Source organism: Biomphalaria glabrata, chromosome 11 (assembly GCF_947242115.1).
Source record: "Biomphalaria glabrata chromosome 11, xgBioGlab47.1, whole genome shotgun sequence".
NCBI classification, from domain to species: domain Eukaryota; kingdom Metazoa; phylum Mollusca; class Gastropoda; family Planorbidae; genus Biomphalaria; species Biomphalaria glabrata.
This window is the reverse complement of record NC_074721.1, coordinates 33,652,711-33,676,422: the sequence shown is the minus strand read 5'-3', so window position 1 is coordinate 33,676,422 and position 23,712 is coordinate 33,652,711. Positions and strand designations below refer to the sequence as shown.

Genomic DNA, 23,712 nt, shown 5'->3' with positions numbered 1-23,712 from the left:
TATTGAGAAAGCTAAATCAGGGGCGAAAGTTGAGAACACTACAAGTTGGTGATAATGTCATGGTTCTGCTGCCTGACAAAAATAACCAGCTATTTATAAAATGGCAGGGCCCATTCCAAGTCACAAAGGTGATTTCGAAGGTCGACTACAGTATAAACATCAGAGGTCGAGACAAAGTATTTCACATCAATATGCTGAAGCTGTACATGCCCAGACCATTTAATCTGTCAACAAACGCTAAGCAAGACACGCAAGACAGTCAGAGAGTTATGATGATAGAAACAATAGAGGAACCAGATGAATTACCATGTCCAGTTATTGAAAGTTGTGAAACTGTGAAAGATATAGACACATCACACCTCCAGTATCCAGTTCAGCAAGATATTGATAAACTGCTAGCTCAATGGGCGCCAATATTCACAGACAAACCGGGTAAAACAACTGCCATAAAACACACTATCCAACTGACTGATACAAAGCCCACAAAATCCAAACCATATCCAGTTTCCTTACACCATGAAGAGATACTGAAAAAAGAAATTGAAACGCTGCTAAAAATGGGAATAATTGATACATCCACATCTCCATACTCAGCTCCAGCAGTCCTAGTGAAACAAAAGGAAATAACCGGAAAGATGCGTCTATGTGTAGACTACCGGAAACTAAACGCCATCACAGTGAAAGATACATACCCAATGCCTAACATAGAGAACATTATACCTAAACTTAGAGGTGCAAAATATTTCACTACTCTTGACTTAGCCAGAGGTTACTGGCAAATTCCACTAGACGAAGATGCTAAGCCACTTACAGCATTCACTACTCCATTTGGTTGTTACCAATGGAATTACATGAGTTTCGGGCTTAGTAACGCACCTGCGACCTTCAACAGAATGATGGCAAAACTAATAGGGAAAAGACCTGATGTCATTTTCTATCTTGATGACATTTGCGTCTTCCACAACACATTAGAAGAACACGTTGCTGGTCTGCAACAAGTATTCCAGATACTACAAGACAACGGGCTTACAGTAAAACCTAGTAAGGTTAAAATCGCCAGAACAGAGATTGAATTTCTAGGGCACAGAATACAGCAAAATACGATCAGACCACTACAAGACAATATAAGCAAGATACTCAACTTAACATTACCTACAACAAAGGGACAAGTCCGAAGTATCTTAGGTTTATGTAATTACTATAGACGGTTCCTGGCAAATTTCACAGGTATTACACAACCTCTAATTGAACTGACAAAAAAAGGCATGCCAAACAAGATCACATGGAGCTCCAGACTACAGGAATGCCTGCAAAGCATTAAAAATGTCTTCTCAGACGACATAGTACTCCAGCTTTCAGACATCAGAAACCCTTTCTACTTGGCAACAGATGCATCCTCCACAGCAGTGGGAGGCACCTTAATGCAGAAGTGTGATGCAACGCTAAGACCAGTTTACTACATTAGCAGAAAGCTGAACGCAGCAGAACAGAAATATTCCACGATAGAACGTGAAGCTCTAGCTATTGTGTTCTGCATAACGAAACTATCCCGTTACTTGCTTGGGAAATCCTTCATCTTGTTAACAGATCACGCCCCACTAGCTTATATCAATACAAATAAGCTAGCCAATCAGAGGATCACTAGATGGGCTTTAAAACTTCAAGACTTCAGCTTTACAGTTCAAGCTATTCCGGGACAAATCAACGTGATTGCTGACGTGTTGACAAGATGTGTCTAGGGACCGCTGGACTTAGGTTCATTCATTAGTCAGATGATGAGAAAAATTAACAAATAACTTGTATGATAACTTTAAAATTTGTCTTGTAAAAATTGAATGAACATTACGCTTCTGAATTTTTTAAAAATTTCATTCAGAGATGTGAAAGTTGTACTACAATTTAGTTTTTTTAAGTTTGTTGCATTGATTGTAGTCATAAATGTCCATTTAGGAACTGGTATGAAAGAAACACATAGTAAACAATTACCTTAAATTAGAAGATGTTTTGATGTAACATAAAGTATTAACTAATTGTGCAATTTTCACCTGACAATGTTGGCATTCAAAAGATTATTGTTACATAGAAAAAACTAAATGCGTGTATTTTTTTGTATATAAGTTGTATAATATAACAGGAAAGCTTTCTACGATAGTTCAATTGGAAATGTCCCTTGCAATAACATATTATTGAAAATTTATTTGTCGTCATAGGCATTATCAGTTCTCTCATAATTGAAGATGCCATTGTATTACATGTCATTGTTTTTTTTTTCTTGTCGATGTTAAACGTTAGTAATGTACACCCAAACTATTCGGTTCATGAAATTTTGATACGATCAAAATTTTTCTCTGCCCTGGGAGGACTGTGGTGACACGGTTGCTGTGTGGTCAACCGTGACACACGGTCAAATGTTGAGTATCGAGAGTTAGGGGACTTGGGGGAAGTGACTAGTGTGTAAACACGAGAGAGAGAAAAAAGGTCAGCGAGTGAAGCAAGAGATCTGTACATAACGTTGCCTTGTATATGTGTTTTGTTAAAATGATCCACAATTAAAAGACACTTTAAACGTAAAAGGACTTGTTTCTTCACAGGAGGATAGTCCCCTTTTTGCACACATCGAACAGAAACTTTAACTTACTGTCAGTGAATTTTCTCCGACTGCTGCCTCATTTGTCTATGAACCTCAGAAAAACTGATGTCATTTTCCAGAATTCCCCCAACGGAACTAAATCATTAAAATCACTCCACAAATCAATGTGAATGGCCATCTCTGTTTTCAAACACTTCACAAACCTGGGCAACACAGTGTCCACTTATGCCTCACATAAATAGACAACCACCTTGTTCTCACTTTCAATTATGATACACTTGGCTTAACCAATGAAATCATTTCCTACAAGCAATCAAATAATTTTCTATCAAGTGTCAAAAAATGAATGGCAGTGAGGTTGACCTTGACCTAGACTTTGGTTTATTTTAAATTGATACCTGACATAATATTTAAATTGATACGTGACACCTTTCTGCATGTCCCATTTATAACATGTATTTAATGTGCACTTTTAAGGCTCTAGTGCTATGTAGATTGATTTTTCTATATAATTGTTTTTTTTTTAATCAAATGTTTAACATTCATTGACTAGAACTCTTTTATAAGGAAATAGAATGAGTTAATTTAACACAACTGCATTACTAAATTGTTCCCCCTTGTTTTTAATATATGTACATTAAATTCATATTTAAATTTGAAAAATAGGATAGAGGAAGATAGAAATGGAGAGCATAATAAAACTGTAGATGATAGTTCATCCGTTTTGATCTTTAACTCCATGTTCTTTTTATCTTTGGACCCTATAATTGTTGTACATACTATGTCAATTATAGGCTTTATTTTGTTTTAGTATTTATTATTAGCATTTAGGTAAAAAAATAAGAGATATTAAGTCCTTTTTATTTATAAAGCAGAAATAACATTCTTAAAGTTGAGAAAAAAAAGAATGTTACTATGATCACTTAAAAAAAAAGTTGTAGTACTTGAACTATAACCAAGGGCTCAAGCCTAGCCAAGGGGACTAATTCATCTTATACAACCAAATCTGTCAAATACAATTTCTTTCCCTTGTTCTATACCAAACACAATAATTAATTTCCAATAGTTAATTGACTTAAGCTTCTCTCATTAGTTTTTTAAACTCCTCTTTCACACCTGTTTAATCGACTTAATGTCACTTTAGAACAGGGATGCCCAAACTATGTCCCGCTGGTCATATCTGACCCATGATGCAGTGCTATGTCCAGAGTCCTTTGCTGAATGTATAATGATGAAGCTCAGTTTCATTGGGCTGTGCAATGTTGGCCAATATGTGCTTAATGATAAGAGTGTCAGAAATGTATGTGACTCTGGCTGCATAAGGTTGGGTACCACTTCTTTAGAACTGAACTTCATGATTTGATTTCTCATCTCTTTGCCTTTGTTTATCTGCCCTTAGGTAACACAAACTCTGAAGAAACAAAGAGCCAGCCAACTTTTGCTGTAAGCCATTTAACTTCTTAGTTGTTTGCCAGTAGACTAGACTAGCATTTCCCAACTTACTGTTTTCCTAGGCATCCCTACACTTTTAAGTTTAAAAAAACAAACTTTTTAAAAACTATCCAGAAAAAAAAAGTGTTGTCACAATAAAACAAAATACATCCTGGCTTCTGAGTGTTTTTACTTTAAATTAAATACCCAAGTCACACTAGAAAGATTTATCATTTTACTTGAATGTTGTATGAGAAGACTACATTAACAAATGACTGCTATTGCTTTACAAACTCCAGAGTCATTATTCGCTGCTTTGTTGCTGTTCTTTCAAATATTTCCACTTTCTTTTTTATGTTTTGCTACAAAAGACGAAACATTTCTTACAAATTTTACGCTGTTCACAACCACAATCCACCCCGGCAACTCTTTCATTTCTAGCATCTAGTACAGTAGCCACTAGATATTTAGCTTTAAGCATGACTTGCTACGAGAACTAGGCTATTTAAGGCAAAAAGAGAATGTTAAAAAAAAATCAAGCTTTTCGTGTTTCCAGACAAATGCTACTTGCAAAGGTCTAGTGTTTTGGCTCATCCTGTGACATGAGCCAATGACTAATACGTCCAATTGTCTTTTTCTTTAAATTTCTTTTTATACATTGTTCATATTCAGGCAGCACATTCAAACTTAATTGGTGTTTATATTCAGTTAGTGTAAATGGCAGTATTGTATTTAAACTTAATTGGATGCTAACTTACTTCCTATATTCCCCAGGTTTACAAAAGGAGATGGTACATTCTAATAGCATACAGTCTTTACGCTTGCTTTCAAAGTGCAGTGTGGAACACCTGGGGCCCCATTGATTTATCAAGTGAAGAAGCATTCGGCTGGAGTGATGAAACCATAGCCTGGCTGAGTAACTGGGGGCCTGTTGTTTATGTTGCCCTGGGATTGTTTTACCCATGGCTGCTTCATGTCAAAGGTAAGTTGAAGGTTGTCTGACATCGTCCAGGTTTTTTGGTATATTTTGGTCCAAACTCAATTGAAGAAAACATAAAGAAACTAGAACCACTACAAACTAGAGCAGTGAGATTTAATACAAATAAATCATTAAAATCACTAAACTTAGAGACACTTCAGGACAGAAGAATAAAAAGTAAAGTAGCTATAATACATAAAACATTAAACCATATTTGACAAATAGAAAAACTAAACCTGATGAAATACTTAGAATGATACAATAATAGAGGTTTCTTATTTAATATGCTAGAACTAATTCATACAAGTACGAATCAGCCAGGAAAACCAACAATGTAGCAGTTTAAGTCATTGATTAACATGCATGACTAGATAGATTGACACATGAAATGCATAGGACATAATCATCTTCTTTTTTAAACTAACGTCTGTAAACATATAAGATAAGAAACAATTTATGACAGTTGTTCTTAAATGAGATTCACAATTATTTTTAGTATTTACTTTTTATGTATAGAATGTAAAACTGACTTAAGATACTTGCGAGTGCCTTTGGAAATCTTCATTCAGCTAGAGAGAGGGAATCAAGGACTTTTGAAGAGTCTCTGCACTCTATCCAGAAGAAATGAAGAAATTAATTGTAGATAAAATAAATGAGAAATGGACGAGCTCTCATCCAAATCACAAGAAAGATGACGCTTACTATAAGCTATCCCGACAAGACCAACGTCTAATCTTTCGACTCAGGACCGGGCACAACAAAATGCGACAAAACATGTTCCGGAAGCTCAAAATTGGAACCAGTGAAATCTGCCCATGTGGAGTATCACCAGAAAATGCCGACCACGTCCTCCAAAACTGCTCTCTCTACCAAGAGGCCGTATAAGACATTGGCCCCAAATCACCCCAATAGAAAGAAAACTATATGGAGAGCTCCCTGATTTGGAAACCACTGCGCAGTTCATCTCATGTATTGGTCTAGTCATATGAACACTCCTACATAACATTGAGAACGATGAAGAAGAAGAAGAGTCATGACTTTCTCTTTGTATTTTCTGACAATAAACTTTTGAAAAGAACGACAGTTTCCTTCTATGATCTGTGCCTTGAAATTATAATAAATAATTACACTGTATTCTTTTTATAAATTCCAATCTAGAAAGAAGATTTCCCACAACCATAATGTCCAAAATAATTATAACATTTGATTTTGTTAACTTTGTTTTCACCCTTATAAAACAAAGTTGAAATACTCCCAAAATAAAGCATCCAAAATTCATCCTTATATATAGCACAACAACAACAATAAAGGAGCTTTATCTCCCAAGTGGATGGCTTCCTGTTTGTGTCATATGTGCCCTGGATTAACATCCACCATCCCCGACATGTTTTACAGGAGTTTTAGACTAGAATTTAATATTCTCCAATTTCTGAAGGAACATCCAAAACATGTGAAATAAACAAATTATTTTCAGAAAACAAACCATATCATTTTAAACATTATCTCATATGTGTCAGCCTGTCATTGATGTGTGCAGAAAATTATTTTGTTCAAATTTTAAATTGTAAACCAACAATTTAGCTGACAGGCTGTGTAACGAGCTTAAGTTATTACACATGCATACACTCATGAAAACATTTGTTCATTTGATTGTCTAGGTCTGAGGTGGGCAGTTGTGTCCAGCATGTTCTTTGTGGCCCTAGGAACTGCTGTCAGATGTTTTACTTCAGAGCCCACTATGGCCACAATGTATGTAACCAAGCAGCTCAGAGAACTATTTTCTGTTTTGATTTGTTTTTAGAGTGATTAGTCTAGATGTTAACATTTTTAGATTTGTTGGTTTACATGAAATGTAAAATAAAATCTGAAATAATTTTTAATCTTGCCTAGGAGTGTTACATTTTTTAAATGATGAAATATGTATTTCGTACAAAAAAATGATTTGTACTGAAGCCTTGTTTAACTTGATAAATTAATTAGTGTTTTCCACAATCATCACAAAACGTGCTATCAGCTTTATCAATATCTATTCAAGTGGTTCCTTCTTAGTAGTGCTATATGTTTTGATTACATAATAGACCTATTGTCTTTTGCCTTTCATACAACACAATTTGAAACATCTTTTGTATTAACTTTTTACCTAGTACAATTAAATTGTACAAAGCATGCACACTTTACTTACTTACTAATCCTGTGTACTCCCAGGGGAGCATAGGGCCGCAACCACACCTCTCCACTGAACTCGGTTCTGAGCAGCTTTCTTCATCTGCTTCCATGTCATTCCAGTACCATCAGCTTCACTGATGACTGACCTCTTCCAGGTTTGCTTGGGTCTGCCCACTTTCCTTGTGGGTTCCAGTCAAGTGCCTGCCTTGCAACATTGGTAGCTGGTTTTCGCAGGGTGTGTCCTATCCAGCTCCATTTTCGTTTTGTGATGTCTTGGGCTATGGGCTTTTGTCTAGTTCTCTCCCACTAATTGATAGTAGTTATCTTTTCTGGCCACCTAATTCCTAATATTCGGCGTAGGCATCTGTTAACAAAAGTCTGGAGCATTGCCATATTTGTTTTAGTGACTCTCCAAGTTTCTGAACTGTATAAAAGGACAGACTTAAGGTTTGTATTATAGATTCACACACTTTAGACAGTCATAATTAAACATACTCTACACTTTAAGGAACAAGACTAAATTATTTAGATTGCTGGTGAATAGAAACATTATTTTGATAATAAATAATTTAAATCTTGATTTAACACTTTGGCTAAAGCAGCTGTAGTCATTCTATAGAACGCCTAAGCATTCTGTGAAATGCCTAGGCAAAGTAGGAAAGAAGAAATCATTTCTCACTTTGCTTAGACGTTTTAGAATGCCCCCCAAAAAATCCTATAGAATACTGATTTTGCACTTTGCTGGTAACATATATTATATATGTATATACTTATATACACATTTACTTAAAAACATGCTTGTTTGTTTGTTTCTGTAATTAGTTCTTTTTTTTTTTTTTTTTTTTTCTAGTCTGATTCACCTTGGTCAGTTTTTCAATGGTGTTGGGGGACCAATTTCTACTGGAAGTATTCCAGCCATCTCTGCAGCCTGGTTTCCTCCCAAAGAGAGGGTCACAGCTACTGCACTGAGTACTTGTATTAACACACTAGGTGTGGCTATTCCATTTGTCCTTGGTGAGAATTTTTTTTGTATTTAAAATTTATTTTAAGTTTCAAGTTTAAATTTGTGATTTGAGATCCTTTGGTCAGACACAGATTTGATTTCAGTCTGTGGGTACAGAATCTCTCGGTCAGCTCAGTAATTGACCCCCTTTACATTCTGTGATGTGCCAGGTGTCCACTGAAACATACTGATCCTTATGTTGAATGATCATCAAGCTACTCTGTGTCCACCACTTTGCAGATGTCCATATGTGAAATGTGTAGTTTTTCGAGTTTTTAATATTTCAGACATTAGGCTTCACTTGACCTAGCTGCAGCATCTTCCACAAGCTAGAAAAAAATTGTGGTGTAACTTCTAATTATTATGTTTAGTCACATTGTCTAACAGTACCACTATACTTTCAAAAGTAATGACTTTGAATGACAATTGTTAGGCGCTTCCGTGCCATGTCTTATGCCGATAAATCAAATGGAGGTAACTTTCAAATAACAAAATCCAGTAACACAGGCAAAAGGGCCAACAATAGAATATTGTAGGCGCTGATAGTGAATGTTAAATACGTTTAATAATAACAAAGGGAACTGTCAAATGTTGTCTAGCTAAATCTGTATGTTCATAAAAAGCTCCTTTCTCTAAAGTCTTCAAGAGTAGTCTGTTTACATTGGTTAATATTTTGCTATTATTTCTCTAAACCCAGTCTAGTTTTTACTAGTTGCGCCATTGTCTCTAAGTCAAAACTTTTCCCATTTACGAAACAAATAACTCATTCCTAATTGTGCTATAAGCACATCTATCACCAATTACTTGATAGCATTATCAAGTATTAAGATTGAATCCTCAGGTATTTACATTGACTTTCTATTTTTGCTTACAATTATTGATCTGTAAAGTAAAATTATGATGTATTCTGTAAATTTGTTTCACTTGCAGGTCCTGCCATTGTTACTGCTATCCCTCCCAAAAACTCAACCAGCAACTCCTCTTCTGTTTCCATATTTCCAGGTCTTCATCATCATTTTAGGTATTTATTTTTGTTTTTTTAGTTTTAATCTTTTTTTAAAAACTTTTTTGTCCACTAATACTACCCAGATATCCAACTTTAACGTAGCAGTTCACTTATTGTAATTGACTATTCAATAATGTTGTTTAGTTTGTAAATAAAAAAACAAATATGCAAGCTGGGTGTGATTACCAGAGATTTAGAACATTGTGACAGTAATTAGTAAAGAGTTACCAATATACAATTTTGGGTGTGTCAGTCTTGTGGTATGGATATGGATCTTTATAAAGAATCACAATTTCAAGTTAAGTTGACCTTTTTTTTTATATTATTATTTTTAAATTTTAAAACTCCTCTGTTTACAAAAATCAGACTTGTGAGTTGTAGGTGTTCATTTCTCTGTTTATACTGCCACATTTTAAGTTAACTGGAGCCTTATTATCAGCTAAAACATTTGTCTATACCTTACTTTAATGAACACTGATACTAAGCATGTTTTTAAGTCACTACTACTTTTTGCATGTCTTTATTTTTGTATGCCCAGTTAACAGTATATTAATAAATTTACAGTAACAGAGATTTTTAGTTACTAATAAATGTTGTATCTATTCACTCTCTGTACACTATTTGGGAATCTCAGTAAGAAATTGTATTCATGAAGATGTCATGTTTGATAGAAAGCTGGTCCTGTATTTCAGACAAAATCTGTTCCATGTTATAGATAAATCAAAGCAAGATAACACTACAGGTAAACATTTCCAAACTAGACAATAGAGATTTTAATATGCTATTCAACAAAAGTACCATTTAAAAAGACTTAAAAACTTTTAGTTGTTCTTGTCCTGTTTTCCTAAATCATCAAGCAAAAAACAGAAGAAATAATCGTAGTGCTCATATCCCTAATGGCTACTTACTAAATAATGTTTTGTTTTAGTGAACGCATTTTTATTTACTACTCAATAACACAATAACATGAGTGATATTAATTCGGAATGATCTGTTCTTATGGAGGTGTGGTGGCAGAGCGGTAAAGCGCTTGGCTTCCAACCCGGTATCCTGGGTTCAAATCCTGGTGAAGACTGGGATTTTTAATTTCGGGATCTTTAGGGGCGTCAGATTCCACCAAGCTTTAATGGGTACTTGACATTAGTTGGGGAAAGTAAAAGCGATTGGTCGTTATGCTTGCCATAGGACAAACTTGTTAACTGTGGGCCACAGAAACAGATGATCTTTACATCATCTGCCCAATGGATTGCAAGGTCTGAAAGGGGAACTTTACTATCTGTTCTTATAACATTGTTACTTGCCAGAGAAGTTGAACATTTGCTTTAGTGATTCAAGATGAACCCGAAGTCTAGTGTTTGAATCTTTGCTTTAGTGATTCAGGATGTGTCCTAAGTCTAGCGTTTGAATCTTTGCTTTAGTGATTCAAGATGAGATATAAGTCTAGCGAATCTTTGCTTTAGTGATTCAAGATGAGACCTAAGTCTAGTTTTTGATAATGAATGACAATGAACCTTTCATTTTATTTCTGAACCCAGCTCACAGAATACAACAAGAGAGAGATGAAATCATGCTCTACCTGTATTACCGTAAGTGAGCAAAGTAAAGTGTAAGGAGTATATATGCATTTATGTCCTCAATAGAAATCAAAACCGTTTGACCAATCTTAATGAAACTTATCATTAACGTTCCTTAGATATTAGCAGAGATGTTCGCATATGTCAAGTTGTCCTACAACAAGAGAGTTTACTAGATTTAAGTTAATGAGTCATCTTGACATAGATTTTAACTATTAAAACAGCATAGATGCCTTTTATTATTTAATTTAACAAAAACAAAATGAAAAAACCTGAGCAAAGCTTGGTAAAAACATTTGTAACAAACAGTTTGGTAACAAACAGTAATTTAAATAATAAGGCTTAGATTTTGTATTAAATTTGAAAGGACAACTTATTATAGTTTGAATTAAGTAGTTCATAAATTATATTTTATTGGGGTAGGACTTGATAGGTTCAAATCTTCTATTGCAAAAGCACTGGACAGAAACCCTACTGTCTTGGGCAGTGCATATTCTACATTACCAGGGTGTATTCATAAATTCTAGCCTTTGATTATTATTAGTACTTTATTTATCATAAGTACTCGATATGATGTCTTCTGAATTTTTAAAACAATAATTTTGCTATTTATTTTCCAATTAAGGATACTTGTATTTGTTCAGAATCCCTAACTAGCAACTTTGATCAAGAATTATTCTTGTGATTGTCAAATAGTTTTAGCTTCACTTAGTTTAAAAGCAATACATTTAGGACATGCAGGTGGTGTTGAGATTTATGATTTCTCTCTTCAACCATGAACAGAATGTGGTGCCTGTGTTTTGTTATTTCTGGTTCTCTTGATTTACTTTCCTGAAAAACCACCCCGTCCACCTTGTGCCTCAGCCATAACCTCCAGAGAGGACTACTGGCACAGTCTGTGGTCATTACGCAAGTAAGTCAAGTTGCTGTGTTATTGTTTTTCATGAGCTTTTACTCTCTCAACTCTGTCAATCTTAGGCTCTTTGTATGTATCTCTTCTCGTTGTCAATTTTGTATTTGTGGTATAAAAGCCTACAGCGAATGAATGGCCATCTCCTTAAGTTTGACCATTTTACCTACCTGGGAAGCAGTGTCCAATGGTGCATCAACGTATCGTAAAGGCCAACAGCTCTTTGGTCGCCTCAAACTGAGAGTATGGCGGAATAGGCCTTTTCACCTAGCAACAAAAATCAATGATTATAAAGCAGTGGCTCTCATCACACTTTTGAATGGCTCTGAGATCTGGGTGCTCTATTGAAGGCATTTAAGGCTCTTCGAATCTTTCCATCAAAGGTGCCTTCACTCCATAATGGGGCATACACTGCCAAGATTACATCACAAATAATTATGTTCTGCTGGAGTTCAGTGTGGACAGTATGGAAGCACTAATTACCATTTGACGCTGCTCTGGGTCAGACACCTATCCCGCATAGGAGATGATTGCATGCCTAAGGTGATCTTCTTTGGCGAGTTTAAAAGAGGACAGCGTAACAGAGGTACACCCCATAAGTACTATAAAGATCAACTTGGGTGCCATTTCACCCTCACTGACATAGAGGAAAGTAGCTGGCAGCAGATGGTCTTTGAAAGAGACAGTTTTAAAGCTCACATTTGAGACCCAAAGAAAAGCCCTTATTGAAGACAGGCGCAGAAAACGAAAAGAAAACTAATATAGACCGCCGGCAGTCACAAGATGCGGAAATGTATGCAGGTGAAACACTGCATTCATCCTTAATCTTCCGAATGGAAGACATTGCCATTATTATTATTATTATTATTATTACTATTATTATCATTGTTAATGAAAACCCATTGTTTGTCTTTGTTTCAGAAAAGGACATTTTTTGTTGCTGTCCCTTATTTATGGCATTAGTCTTGGAGTTCTGAACAATTGGAGCAGCGTCCTAACAGTCAATCTCACACCAGCAGTTTCAGAGGTACTAGACATAGCAACAATAGAAATTTTCAACTCTTATCTATGTTACTGAACTTTACAAAAAAATTTCATTATGAAAAAAGATATACAAATTTCATATTCTTTAAATATTTTCGTCTTCCAGAACACATTCTTGTGATCTCAAATGTCATTAATATTTTTTTTTATTTTCTTTTTTGCATTTGCAAAACAGTAGAGCTCAATAAAATAAATAGATTACCAATAAATTACAATAATAAACAATAAAAAATGTTTCTTTTTACTTTTCTATCCAAAAAAAGGTTATTAAAAAATATAGATTTTAATTGAAAGCATCAACAGAATTAATTTTTTTATTTGAATTAATGAGGAAATGAAGCTGTAAAAGTAGAAGTTCAAACATTAACATTTTTTAGTTCTGACAATAATACTAAAGGATTGAACCCTAGTGCACTGAGCATGTTATGGCTTGAAAGTATGTGCTTTACAAAAGGAAAAAAAAAATATTTTGGCCATGGAGAAGTGAATTTGCCATCATTTGAGGGGTCGGGGGGGGGGGGGGGGGGCTTTTTGCATTTTGCGTAATATTTGTGGTAACAAAACACTCATTTGGGAACCCCCAAAAGTGGGCCTGTGGGGATTTTCAAATTCTCCCTCAACCTCAGGGCCAGCCTAACCATTGCGGGGCCCTATGTGAAACGGATTGTGTGGGGCCCAGTCTGGGTAGGGATAAGAATAATAAGTGAAAATAAAGATTTGTATTAGAAAATAAATCAGTCTTTCCATTACGTTTTTATTAAATGAAATCTGACAATACTGATTTTTTAAATAGCTTGTAGGATTGGCGTTTTCCATATTGAATAACACCCCAAACTGACAATTTCGTCTATTTTTCAGATCTTTTATGAGTGTTCAGGAGATTTTAATAGTTATAGATTTCCAGTAGCTCCTAGAAAATCAGTAGTCCACGAGAACCCTGCTATAAGTTATAATAATTTAATATAATAATTTATACCTAGAATTAGCGCACATAGTTTTCAGTGGCCTAAGACTGGCCCTGCCCAACCCTGGCTACGCCTCTGCCATGAAGGTTAGGTAACAATAACTTGAGCAGAGCAGTGTACGCTATATGACCATAAAACTATAAACATTACACTCAGTTTGAACTCTTGAATGCCCTAGATTTATTGTTCATTTAATGTTTTCCTTTTTCTGTTAAAATGCAAAAAAAAAATTATAGTATTTGTATTATTTAAAATTTTAACAAATGCATATAAATAATATTCTGGTGTAATATAGAGTGAGGCTGGATGGATTGGATTCTATGCCACTATAGTAGCGTGTGTCTTCACAGTTGTAGTTGGAGTGTAAGTATTTACATTTAGTATCTTTGTGCATGAAGTTTACTTGGGTTTATTTAGCTGTTGTAAATAAGTTTTAGATATTTGTTACAGCAAATTGTTAGATATTCAAACACAATTATCGCCTCAACTAGTATATTTACTAGTACAGAATTCTGAAATGGATGTAATTATTAAATCGTCTAATATTGGCTATATTTTAACATGAAGATGAAAAAATTCAAAACCTTTCTTTTTTTAATTCCTATTTTCATTTTTTCTGCTACTATGAGCTTACGATAAGATTTTAAATGTATTTTCTCTTTGTCTCAGATGTGCAGATTACTTCACAAGACTTATGAAGGTCTTTATACTCATCATGTTTATACTAGGCACTGGATGTTTTGTTGTGTTTGCTCTAGTGCTTTATAATATCATTCCTACCTCAGATGGTGAGTTTACTCCTTTGTCACTTGTACAGTACAATGTGTCTGTAAATTCTTTACCAGATAAGACTGTTTTTTACAAAGCTTATATCAACTCTCTCTGTCTGTCTGGTAAAATGTTTGTACACATTACTTCTCCCATACACAATCTTGGATCAAGCTGAAATTGTGCACAATTGTTTCTTTTACCTTACAACACAAGAATCAATTAAAAAAAAAATTAACCAATTAGTTAACTATTAGTAATTAATTACTTTGTTTGGTATCTCAAACAAGGGAAAGAACCTGGGATTTAAGCTGAACTAGTCCCCTTTATATGTCATCATCTGAGGCTTAGTGAACACAAGCATGAAATAGAAACAATAGATAACTATACAATCTTGCATGTTTATATGCTCTTCGCTAGCAGAGTGGTTACCATGTTGACTAGTGAAGCCTGAGAAGAATTTAGCCCAAGAGTTCGAACTCAGGTTGTTCACTTTTTTAAAATAAATACATTTAACTCTTTCTCTCCTAAATGACGATACCAACGTTGATCCCACCAGAATGTGGTAAATAATTACTCAGAGAAAGAGTTAAAAAACACAATCACCCAGATATCCCATTCTTTCTCCCCCACCCATTTCCAACTGGTCCAGACAAGTGATAGGATCATACGGTATTGATGAAGCTAAAAGCATGACATTGCACTAAACAAAAACAATTGGTAAAAATATTTCTAATGGCACAGATTCATTATTGTTAGTTAAGATCCATTACAAATTTAATTGCATGACTGGTCCAAACTAATTGATACACTTAATATAAGCTTTGTTGTTAAAAAAGTATTTTGTTTGTATTTTACTTGTTTTGTACTATTGTTGGTTGGAGGCTGTCAGGGTTCTATTCTTGCTTTGCTTTATCTTTGCTTGTTAAGCAATTGCAATTAAACAATACTTGCTTGGCTCATTAATGGTTATACAAATAAGAACAATTACTACTATATACACTTTAACTCCAACTTTATTGAATAACGATAATACTTTAATATTTGATAAAGCACACAATTATATTAACTGTCAGTAAATAATACACAAACACCAGTCCAGGTAGTAAACGTCCAACCTTCCTGGACCGGGAACAAGACCTCACTAACTGACACACTCTCTCCTCTCTCGCACATTCAAGGAAGACTAAACCATTCAGTTCATAACACATGCAAGACTATTCACATTACAAAGGGATATAACTAACATCAAAATACCACAGTAACATTCATTCTCGCCTTACCTCCCCATGACAGAGGCCAATGTTCTGTAACTGCAGTGAACTGCAGTGAACTTACTCCCCTAAAAGAGAAAATGAAATTCTAGCTTGTATATAGCACTTACTTTCATGCTTATAGCATGCTCATTTGTGGAGCAGTGGGGGAGGGGTATCTTGGAGAACGTCTTTCTGTGCTGCTTTTAGTTGCTTAGTAAACACAACTCTGCTCGAGTCAGGTGTCGAACCTTTGTATGTAGCCAAGCCAAGTTCAAGGGTACTTAGCCTCTTGACCACGCAAAAAAAAAATTTTAAAAATTACATAAAATAAATAGCCAACAGTCTCAATACATTCTTTGTAAATAATGCTTTTAATTTGAAGATTAACTTTATGGGTCAGTGACTCATTCCCTCTTATTTCGTATGTACAAAATTGTCTTAAATTGACAATTGTGTTTGATAATTAGCTTCACAACAGAGATCACTTCATTTATAATTCAATCTGAAGGTTGACTGTATATTTTCAACTGATAGTTTATGGTTTATTTCTCTTATGTTGAGTATATCCTACCATTTATCCATTTCTTTAACTACCATTTGAATGAATCAAAGCTAATACCCCGAAATTGTTTCTTTTCTTCTAATGTTAACTCCTATAACACTTCTCCATATATATATATATCTTTATATTAGTATGTTGCCACGTCTTTGACATGACTTTTTATTTAACTCTTCAAATGGGGTGTGGTGAAATATGTAGGTCGCAGCTGGGGGCTGCGCAGCTACGGGAAATACTGCATTCCTGACTAATCTTCAGACAAAAAGACAAACCTTATTATTATTATTATATTTATAATATTTGTATTTGATATTCCAGCCATCTTGTATGGCACCATTATAGGAGGCAACTCCTTATTAAATGCAGCTGTTCCTATCATGTTTGAGCTGGGCTGTGAGTTGGCCTACCCCATCAGTGAGGGGGCTGCGAATGGAGTCATGACCCTCTTGAACAACCTTGGAGGCTTGATCTTTCTGCTGATTTTTTTCATCCCCAATGTTGGTAAGCATGATTCTGTTACAAAATTTTGTCATTAGCTCTTGCACTAAACAGCAATTTCTAAGATTATAATATGCTTTTTAGAGCCCTGTTTCTGTAGGAGAAATAACTATATTGGGATGGAGGGGGGGGGGGGGGGACTAAAATGTAAAAAATGTTTTACATGTTTCGGATGTAACTTCAGAATTGAAGATAGTTTACTTCCTAGTCCAAACCTCCAGCAGGACGACGGGGGATGGGAGCGGGCAGGGTTTGAACCCTCAACTGTCAATAAATCCGAACGACAGTCCAGCGCACAAACCGCACGACCAGGCAGCCATCCTAACCTGTTTGGACTATTTGGAAGGCCCTGTGTCTGTAGACTAGTTCTGTGGGTTCTTTGTCCATGGTATTAGCAGCTCTAAAGACCTTGAGGGCAGTTTCACCATCCCTTACTCTGTTGGAGTGTTGTGACATAACACAAGATCTGTTGACCGTCTTTCTCCATTCCTCTCTGATTTTTGCCTTGGATAGAATCTTTTTTGCTTATGTTGTTTTCCCATTGCTTTCTCTGTCCATCTTCTCTTTTTTTTTTTTCCTGGTACTGTTCCCTGAAGGAAAGGTCTCTTTGAGTCCTTAGTACTTTGTGATTTAGCCAGAGAGTTATACTTTTCAACAGTAGTTAGCAGGTCATCGTGGGTTCCAATAGCTGTACTAATTCTGTCTTTTATCTTGTGTGTATATGTCAGGCTTATAGAGTTGTCTGGTAGTTGAGAAGTTGTTTATTTTACAATGGATTCTCTCTGTTAGCCCTTTATACATATTAATGCCTGTATTTTGATCTCTAAAAATTTCTTATTTCACTGTTAGAAGAGTGTTGGCCCTAAGTGTTAATAGTTTTTGTCCATAAATAAGAATCAGCTTATAATATTCATTATAAATGTTTAAAAGAATGAAGTAGCTCCATTGGTACTTGCTTCTCTACCATGACCTCACCTCCCTAAGAATGTTAGCATGTCTGAACTATTGATCTTTATCATTTTGCAGTGCTATACCTGGTAATGGGAGTGTCAGGTTGGGATTAGGTGTCGAAGTGATAGAGTGCTTGTCTACCCAACTGTAATGAGTACCTGACTCATGTTGGGGAAGTTTAGGTGGTTGGTCATTGTGCTGGCCACATGATTCCCTTGTTAACCATAGATTGCAAGGTCTGAAAGGAGGTACATTTCTTTGAAAGGCGTAATGAGAGGTAGTCATTGGTTAACATGCATGACTTTAGTTTTATGTGTATGACACGTAGGACGTAATCATCTTCTTTTTTAAGTAACGTCTGTTATAAGATAAGAGCCGAATCATTGTTTAAATCCACAGCTTTAATCCATAGTACAACAATCTGCAGAATTGTACATATCAGACTTTTTAATGTTTAGTCAAGTGCATGATACTGTTTATTCTTGTTACTTATTATATACACAAATTATTTTTCAGGCTAGTTAGTAAACATATCCAATTTATGACAGTATCGAGTGTATTCCTATAATGTGTTGCAGGCACTCTCTGGATGAACTGGACCCTCATAGGATCCACGGCAATATGCATTCCCATGATCATGGTCTTGAAGAGCAGGTTCAACCGGCTAGAGGTGGACGAGGGAGTAGAGCCTAAAGTCTATGTTGACCAAGAAGTGGATGTGAATCCCAGCCCTCGTATACAAGTCTAGCTGTAATAGATTCTATCAGTGTGTAATTGTTACACCATGTATTTGTTGTTTCTTATCCATGCTATTGTGTCAATGTAATAATAGTTGTTACAGTGTAACACATTTTTAATTTGGTTTTAAAATAGTAATATTTATTATATTCAAGCTCTTTAATATTTTGTAACAGGTTATAATAAATATTTAGTTGATGTATGACTTTATAATTGAATATTATATTGTTAGTTGTTAGATTTTTTATTTCAATCATTAAGAATATTTATTTTTAGTAAGACCATGTGATAATGAGAAATTTTTACATTTCGTACGAAAGACGAAACCACAATATATTTAGTTTAACTTTTTATGAAAGAAATTTTTTTGGTGAGACCAAGTGTTATAAGACTTAGTTTTTACATTTTAGAAAGTATAGGACTATGTGGGGTTTTCTTTTAAAATCTCTTTCTGGTTCAGTGTGGCTAAGAAGTCTATGACTAGGTCAAGAGTAAAGTAAAAGTAAAGCATCTCTTTCAGACCTTGTGATCTATAGGGCAGTTGATGTAAAGGTCATCTGTTTCTCCAGACAGATAAGGTAAAATGAAACTCTTATTAAGATGAAATTGGGCAGCTGAGAAGAACAGCGTTCTCCTTTTCCCAAGGCACAATCTGCTAAAGATCTTACGGATCAACAGCAGAAAGCTAACTCTATGAAAAAGATCAAATAATTGATAGAGAAGAAAAGGGAAACTTGTGGTTGAAGGGAAAAGAAAGGCAACTCTAAATCAGAAAGCATGTCAATGCTGAGTAACAAGGGGATGTTTCAGTTTTATGTGTTAAGAACAAAGTTTTTCCTCTAATTCATCTTTCACTTTGGTCACCAAAACTAACTTTATAGCAGGTGTCCTTTAGTATGGTTATCTAACCATCTATTAAGTGCTCTCGAGGTACTGAAATTTCTGAAGTGCTAAATATATTTTTAGTTTGTTTGTTGATTTGTTGAACTTTGACATTGACATGGGTGAACTTTACCCTTCAATTTGTGGTTTGGCTCATCAGTGAAGTGAAAGGAGGGCTGTTTGGGCATGTGTCATGTGCTTTGGACTTTTGTCATGATGGCCTCAAGTTTTGAACCCTGCCCGCTGCAAGTTTGGGCTACAATGTAAAAGTCTTTAAAAAAAGATTTTCTGGAATTTGTGACCAAATGCTTCAAAAGTTGTTTTTTAGAATGTTATTATCTTAAACTAACAATAACACTCTGGTTCCATTAGTCACATTGAGTCACAGATATTGCATTAAGTTTTGACGTATATACTGTTTTCAATCTGGAAATATCCTTTACCAAACTTCATTCTTCAATATTTTCCTGCATGTTGAACCTTCATGTTAACTGATCCTATGCTAATAACATGTCTTTCTTTGATAACATTTGTTTTTATCAAAATTCTTCCAAAGTTGTGCTATCTAAAACATGCCATTAAGTATTATTGGATTTCAATTATACCAATGTTGTGGTCAATATAACTTGAATGTAGAGCAAGATTCTTGAATCCTTTTTGTTTTCTAGTTGTGTAGATTTTGTTTTCAGTTAATAATGTGCCTATGTATTTGTTCCGGTGCTGTGACAATATAATGATCTCACCAGCGGACAAGAGCTGGAGAAATAAGAAAGTTGAACTTTTTAAAGAAATGTAATCTTCCCTTTGAGTCCTTGATCTTGGTGTGGTGGTAGGTGTTCAATGCTCAGTGCATTCCTTTGAATTTCTTTTCTATGATTTCTATTTTGCTTTAGTCCATTTATATATTTATTCTCTACAATTCACTCATTCTTCAAATTTGTAGAGAGGAATAAGCCATGTAAATAAAATACTACAGCAGGCTTTAGCAGTCTTGAGTTTAAAACCTATTTCTCTAGGTATGTAATACATTAAAATTGCATTCACACTCTCTGATGTTATTTCTTCTTTCTGCTTGGCAGCAAGCTTGAATAGCCAAACTGAATGTGGTTTTTAGATGTTGTATTTACTGCAATGATTTATGTACAGCTTTTCATGTATTTAAACTTTGAATACTTGTAATTTAGATAAGACTTTATTCTGAGAGGTTATATTTATATACACTATATTACCTAAAAGTACAGATCCTATGGCTGAATGCTGGACAGAAAGCCATAAAGCAATATGTTATGGGCTTTTTTTTATGTTTTAAAATTTAAGTAATTGTTTTTTAGGCTTGCCAGTCATTGTTACATTTATATATATATATATATATTTCATTCAGTGTGATAATTTATAATTTATGTATAATTGTGCTCTTCTGAATTAATGTTTCAGGTGATTTTTTTTCCACTATAATCTGGCATTGAATAGAAACATCTTTGTATAAATTTTGTCTTTTGTGGTGAAGATTATGTTTTTAGTAGGTATAAAACTATATATAAAAAACACAATGTAGCAGTTTTTTTTTTCTTTTTGTTGCTAGATAAATGTTCAAGATTGTAAGCAGTCTTTACTACATTGATGATGGCTGTGAACTGTTCAATAATTATTAAGCCACATAATAATATGTACTACAGTGGTGTCCAACCACATTTCAAATAGATAACTTCTATTTTTATTGGTTGGTTCTAAAAATGTTAATCTGTTCTCATTCTATTTGGTATTTTTTTTTTCTTTGTTATTTGTTTATGTGTGCAATAGAGTTGATCACAGAACTAAAGAACTTCAGGGTAAAACAAAAATGTAAATAAAAACTTTGGCATTGGCTACTTAATAATTTTCACATCTTTGTCACAGTGGTCCTCATAAGTTTACAAATGTTGTCAAAGATAATATCTAGCTAGAAGAGAGAGAAAGTATAAATAGGACTAGATGTGATTTGTTGATTTGTACCATGCAGTTACTTTAACCTCAACATCCCATAGTTAACAAATTACAGTGAGAGCACAAATCAAAACAAAAATTTGTTTCCTCTTTGTATTTTAAAATCTTTTTAAATAACTTACAAGTTCTAGAATGCTTTGTGGGTCATCAGCATCATTGTTTTGATTCCTTTGTAAGCAGTCACCTGTAGGATTGTGTAAGAAAATATTTTCTTGACAAGAAGTAATGCAAATCTTTTATTAAGCTTAAATTTGTTATTTATCCGACCAATGAAAGAGTTGAATTATTGAATTTATTTGACTTTCTAGACTAGCAGTCTTATTCCCTTTTCGTTTGTATTTCCTTTGTTCATGTAGAATTTTAATTGTTGATACCCTCACTGTGTTGCCCTTACTAATTGTGATCACAGTTAGTTGATGTCATAGACTTTCAGACTTGGACATTTCTTTGTTAAGCGAAAAATGACTGAGCGATGTTAACTTTAATTCCTATGACACTTTTGATTCCTGAACAAACACAGTTTTCAATTTGTCTTTCAACAAAAATCTTTCACCTTGAAACAAACAAAGGAATTTCATTCAAGTTCATGTATTTTAATCAAATTGTAAAAATGATATATTGTATCCATTCTCTTTGTTTTCATGCACTTCTTTTTTTTTTTCATTTTAAGAAAAAAAAAAGTTTTTTTCTCTCACCCCTTTTATATTTTGTAAATATATTCATATTGTGATATTATATAATCACTGGGTTTTTCATTTCTCTGTTGTATATCTTTGGGGTTATAGGAATTAGTTTTAAACTGTTTTATTATTTTCTTTAATGAAGCATATTTTTATAGACTTGAAGCTTAGGCTGAATGAATGCATTCATGTCATATTTTGTTTCTATTTTCAATGAAAGATCAACTTAATACATCATGTCTAAGGCAATATTAGTATCAAGGTGGTACATTACTTTAAAGATGAGTTATATACATTTGTTACTTTGTTTTAGGCATTCATCTAGACAAAATAAAAAGTTAAAATGTGTGTAAAGAGATCACTTAATTTTTGAATCACATAACACATACATATATGTATATATGGAGAGAGATATTTGTTAATATCCCCTTTATTATCATATTGTTTAGTGTTAAGTGACAATAAAACATTTGAAGCATTTAAGAGCATTTATTAAATTTCATTTTGTAAGAAAAACGTACCTCCTAGACGTTATATTTTATCACAATTTTTTTTAAATCCTTCAGACTGTAATCTTTTGCTTGGAAACCACTGCTTGAGTTTATAATATCAATTATGTATAAAATAAACCAATACAATTTTAAAACGCTGAGATATTTCCATGCCTTATAAACTGAGACGTACTGGTCAAAATCTTTTTTTCTTTTACATTCTCCTTCAGTCAATGTAAATATATTTTGTACTTGATTTTGTAATGCATAATATTGTTATCTATAGTTTATTGAAATTAACATTTCTGTTCATCAACTCTTTTTAATATGGTTTCACGACCTTCCTACGAAACTTTGCAATGCTCAATATTATACAGATTAAATTTAAATAATAGTCTAGTTTAAACAAGTTTCTTTTCAATAACTTTATATATATTTTTTTGCATCTTCCTGTCAAGTCTTCCTGCAACTTTCCCAATTCTTTCTTGTTTTGCAATCCTTAATTTTGTTTCGTGTCTTTTTTTAGTACTAAATTCATCTTTGAATATTTTTAGAAACAAAAAAAAAATGTATGCTTGTTGTTTTTTTTTTTTTTCCTTTATCTAATAAAAAAAAAAAGTTTTTATGAAATAGACTTCATGGTTGTTGCTTTTAATGATAAATTAGTTTAAATTTATCTGTAGGCCCTTTTTAAGCTTTTTTGTTAATTTAAATTTCTTTTTATTTGCTTGTAGTAGAGCACATTATTTTTTAGTAGTATGCTCAGGCTCGCTCTGGTCCAATCTCTTTTTGTGTGGGAGAAGGCTTCCATGCTGCCTTTCGGCACTCTGCTAACACATCTCGAGTCAAGATTTGAACTCAAGTCCCTTTCATAGGTAGGCAATCCGCTTATGCCACTTAGAGACACATTTACGTAATAATTTATGTGTTTCTCACCAAATTCATCTCTGTACACTGTAGCTTTAACTGATGACAGAAACGTAATTAGGTTTTATAAGCAGGTCTTTTTCCAACATAATACAAGTCACCAATTACAAAATCAGAGACAACTTTTTCTTCTTTTGGCAATTATATGATTGAATAGAATCCGACTTTCTCAATACAATTTGATTAATGATGAATACATTATTTTATTTTCACTTTCCTGTGACCAGGGCATCAGCAAACTAGGTAGCCACCTAGGGCCTCCGATTTGTGGTGGGTGGCGGAGTACACTAGATTTTAATAAAATGCATAAT

At 34.1% G+C, this 23,712-nt stretch overlaps 1 protein-coding gene across 5 annotated transcripts in view; it reads left to right on the top strand.

The window, feature by feature from the left end:
* LOC106060059 (solute carrier family 49 member 4-like) overlaps positions 1-23,097 on the top strand; it is a 40,380-nt gene extending 17,283 nt beyond the window's left edge. For 4 of the 5 annotated variants that reach the window (XM_056003811.1, XM_056003814.1, XM_056003812.1 and 1 more), the window contains 13 exons: positions 3,990-4,033; positions 4,796-5,003; positions 6,659-6,749; positions 8,017-8,180; positions 9,100-9,190; positions 9,868-9,917; positions 10,711-10,761; positions 11,533-11,662; positions 12,581-12,686; positions 13,964-14,031; positions 14,338-14,456; positions 16,570-16,752; positions 18,279-23,097. In XM_056003811.1, the coding sequence (XP_055859786.1) occupies positions 3,990-4,033; positions 4,796-5,003; positions 6,659-6,749; positions 8,017-8,180; positions 9,100-9,190; positions 9,868-9,917; positions 10,711-10,761; positions 11,533-11,662; positions 12,581-12,686; positions 13,964-14,031; positions 14,338-14,456; positions 16,570-16,752; positions 18,279-18,448 (1,475 nt within the window). In that variant the 3' untranslated portion in view covers positions 18,449-23,097. The remainder of the gene's footprint in view (positions 1-3,989; positions 4,034-4,795; positions 5,004-6,658; positions 6,750-8,016; positions 8,181-9,099; positions 9,191-9,867; positions 9,918-10,710; positions 10,762-11,532; positions 11,663-12,580; positions 12,687-13,963; positions 14,032-14,337; positions 14,457-16,569; positions 16,753-18,278) is intronic. The other variant, XM_056003815.1, reaches the window with a different exon arrangement.
* The last annotated feature ends 615 nt before the right edge of the window (positions 23,098-23,712 follow it).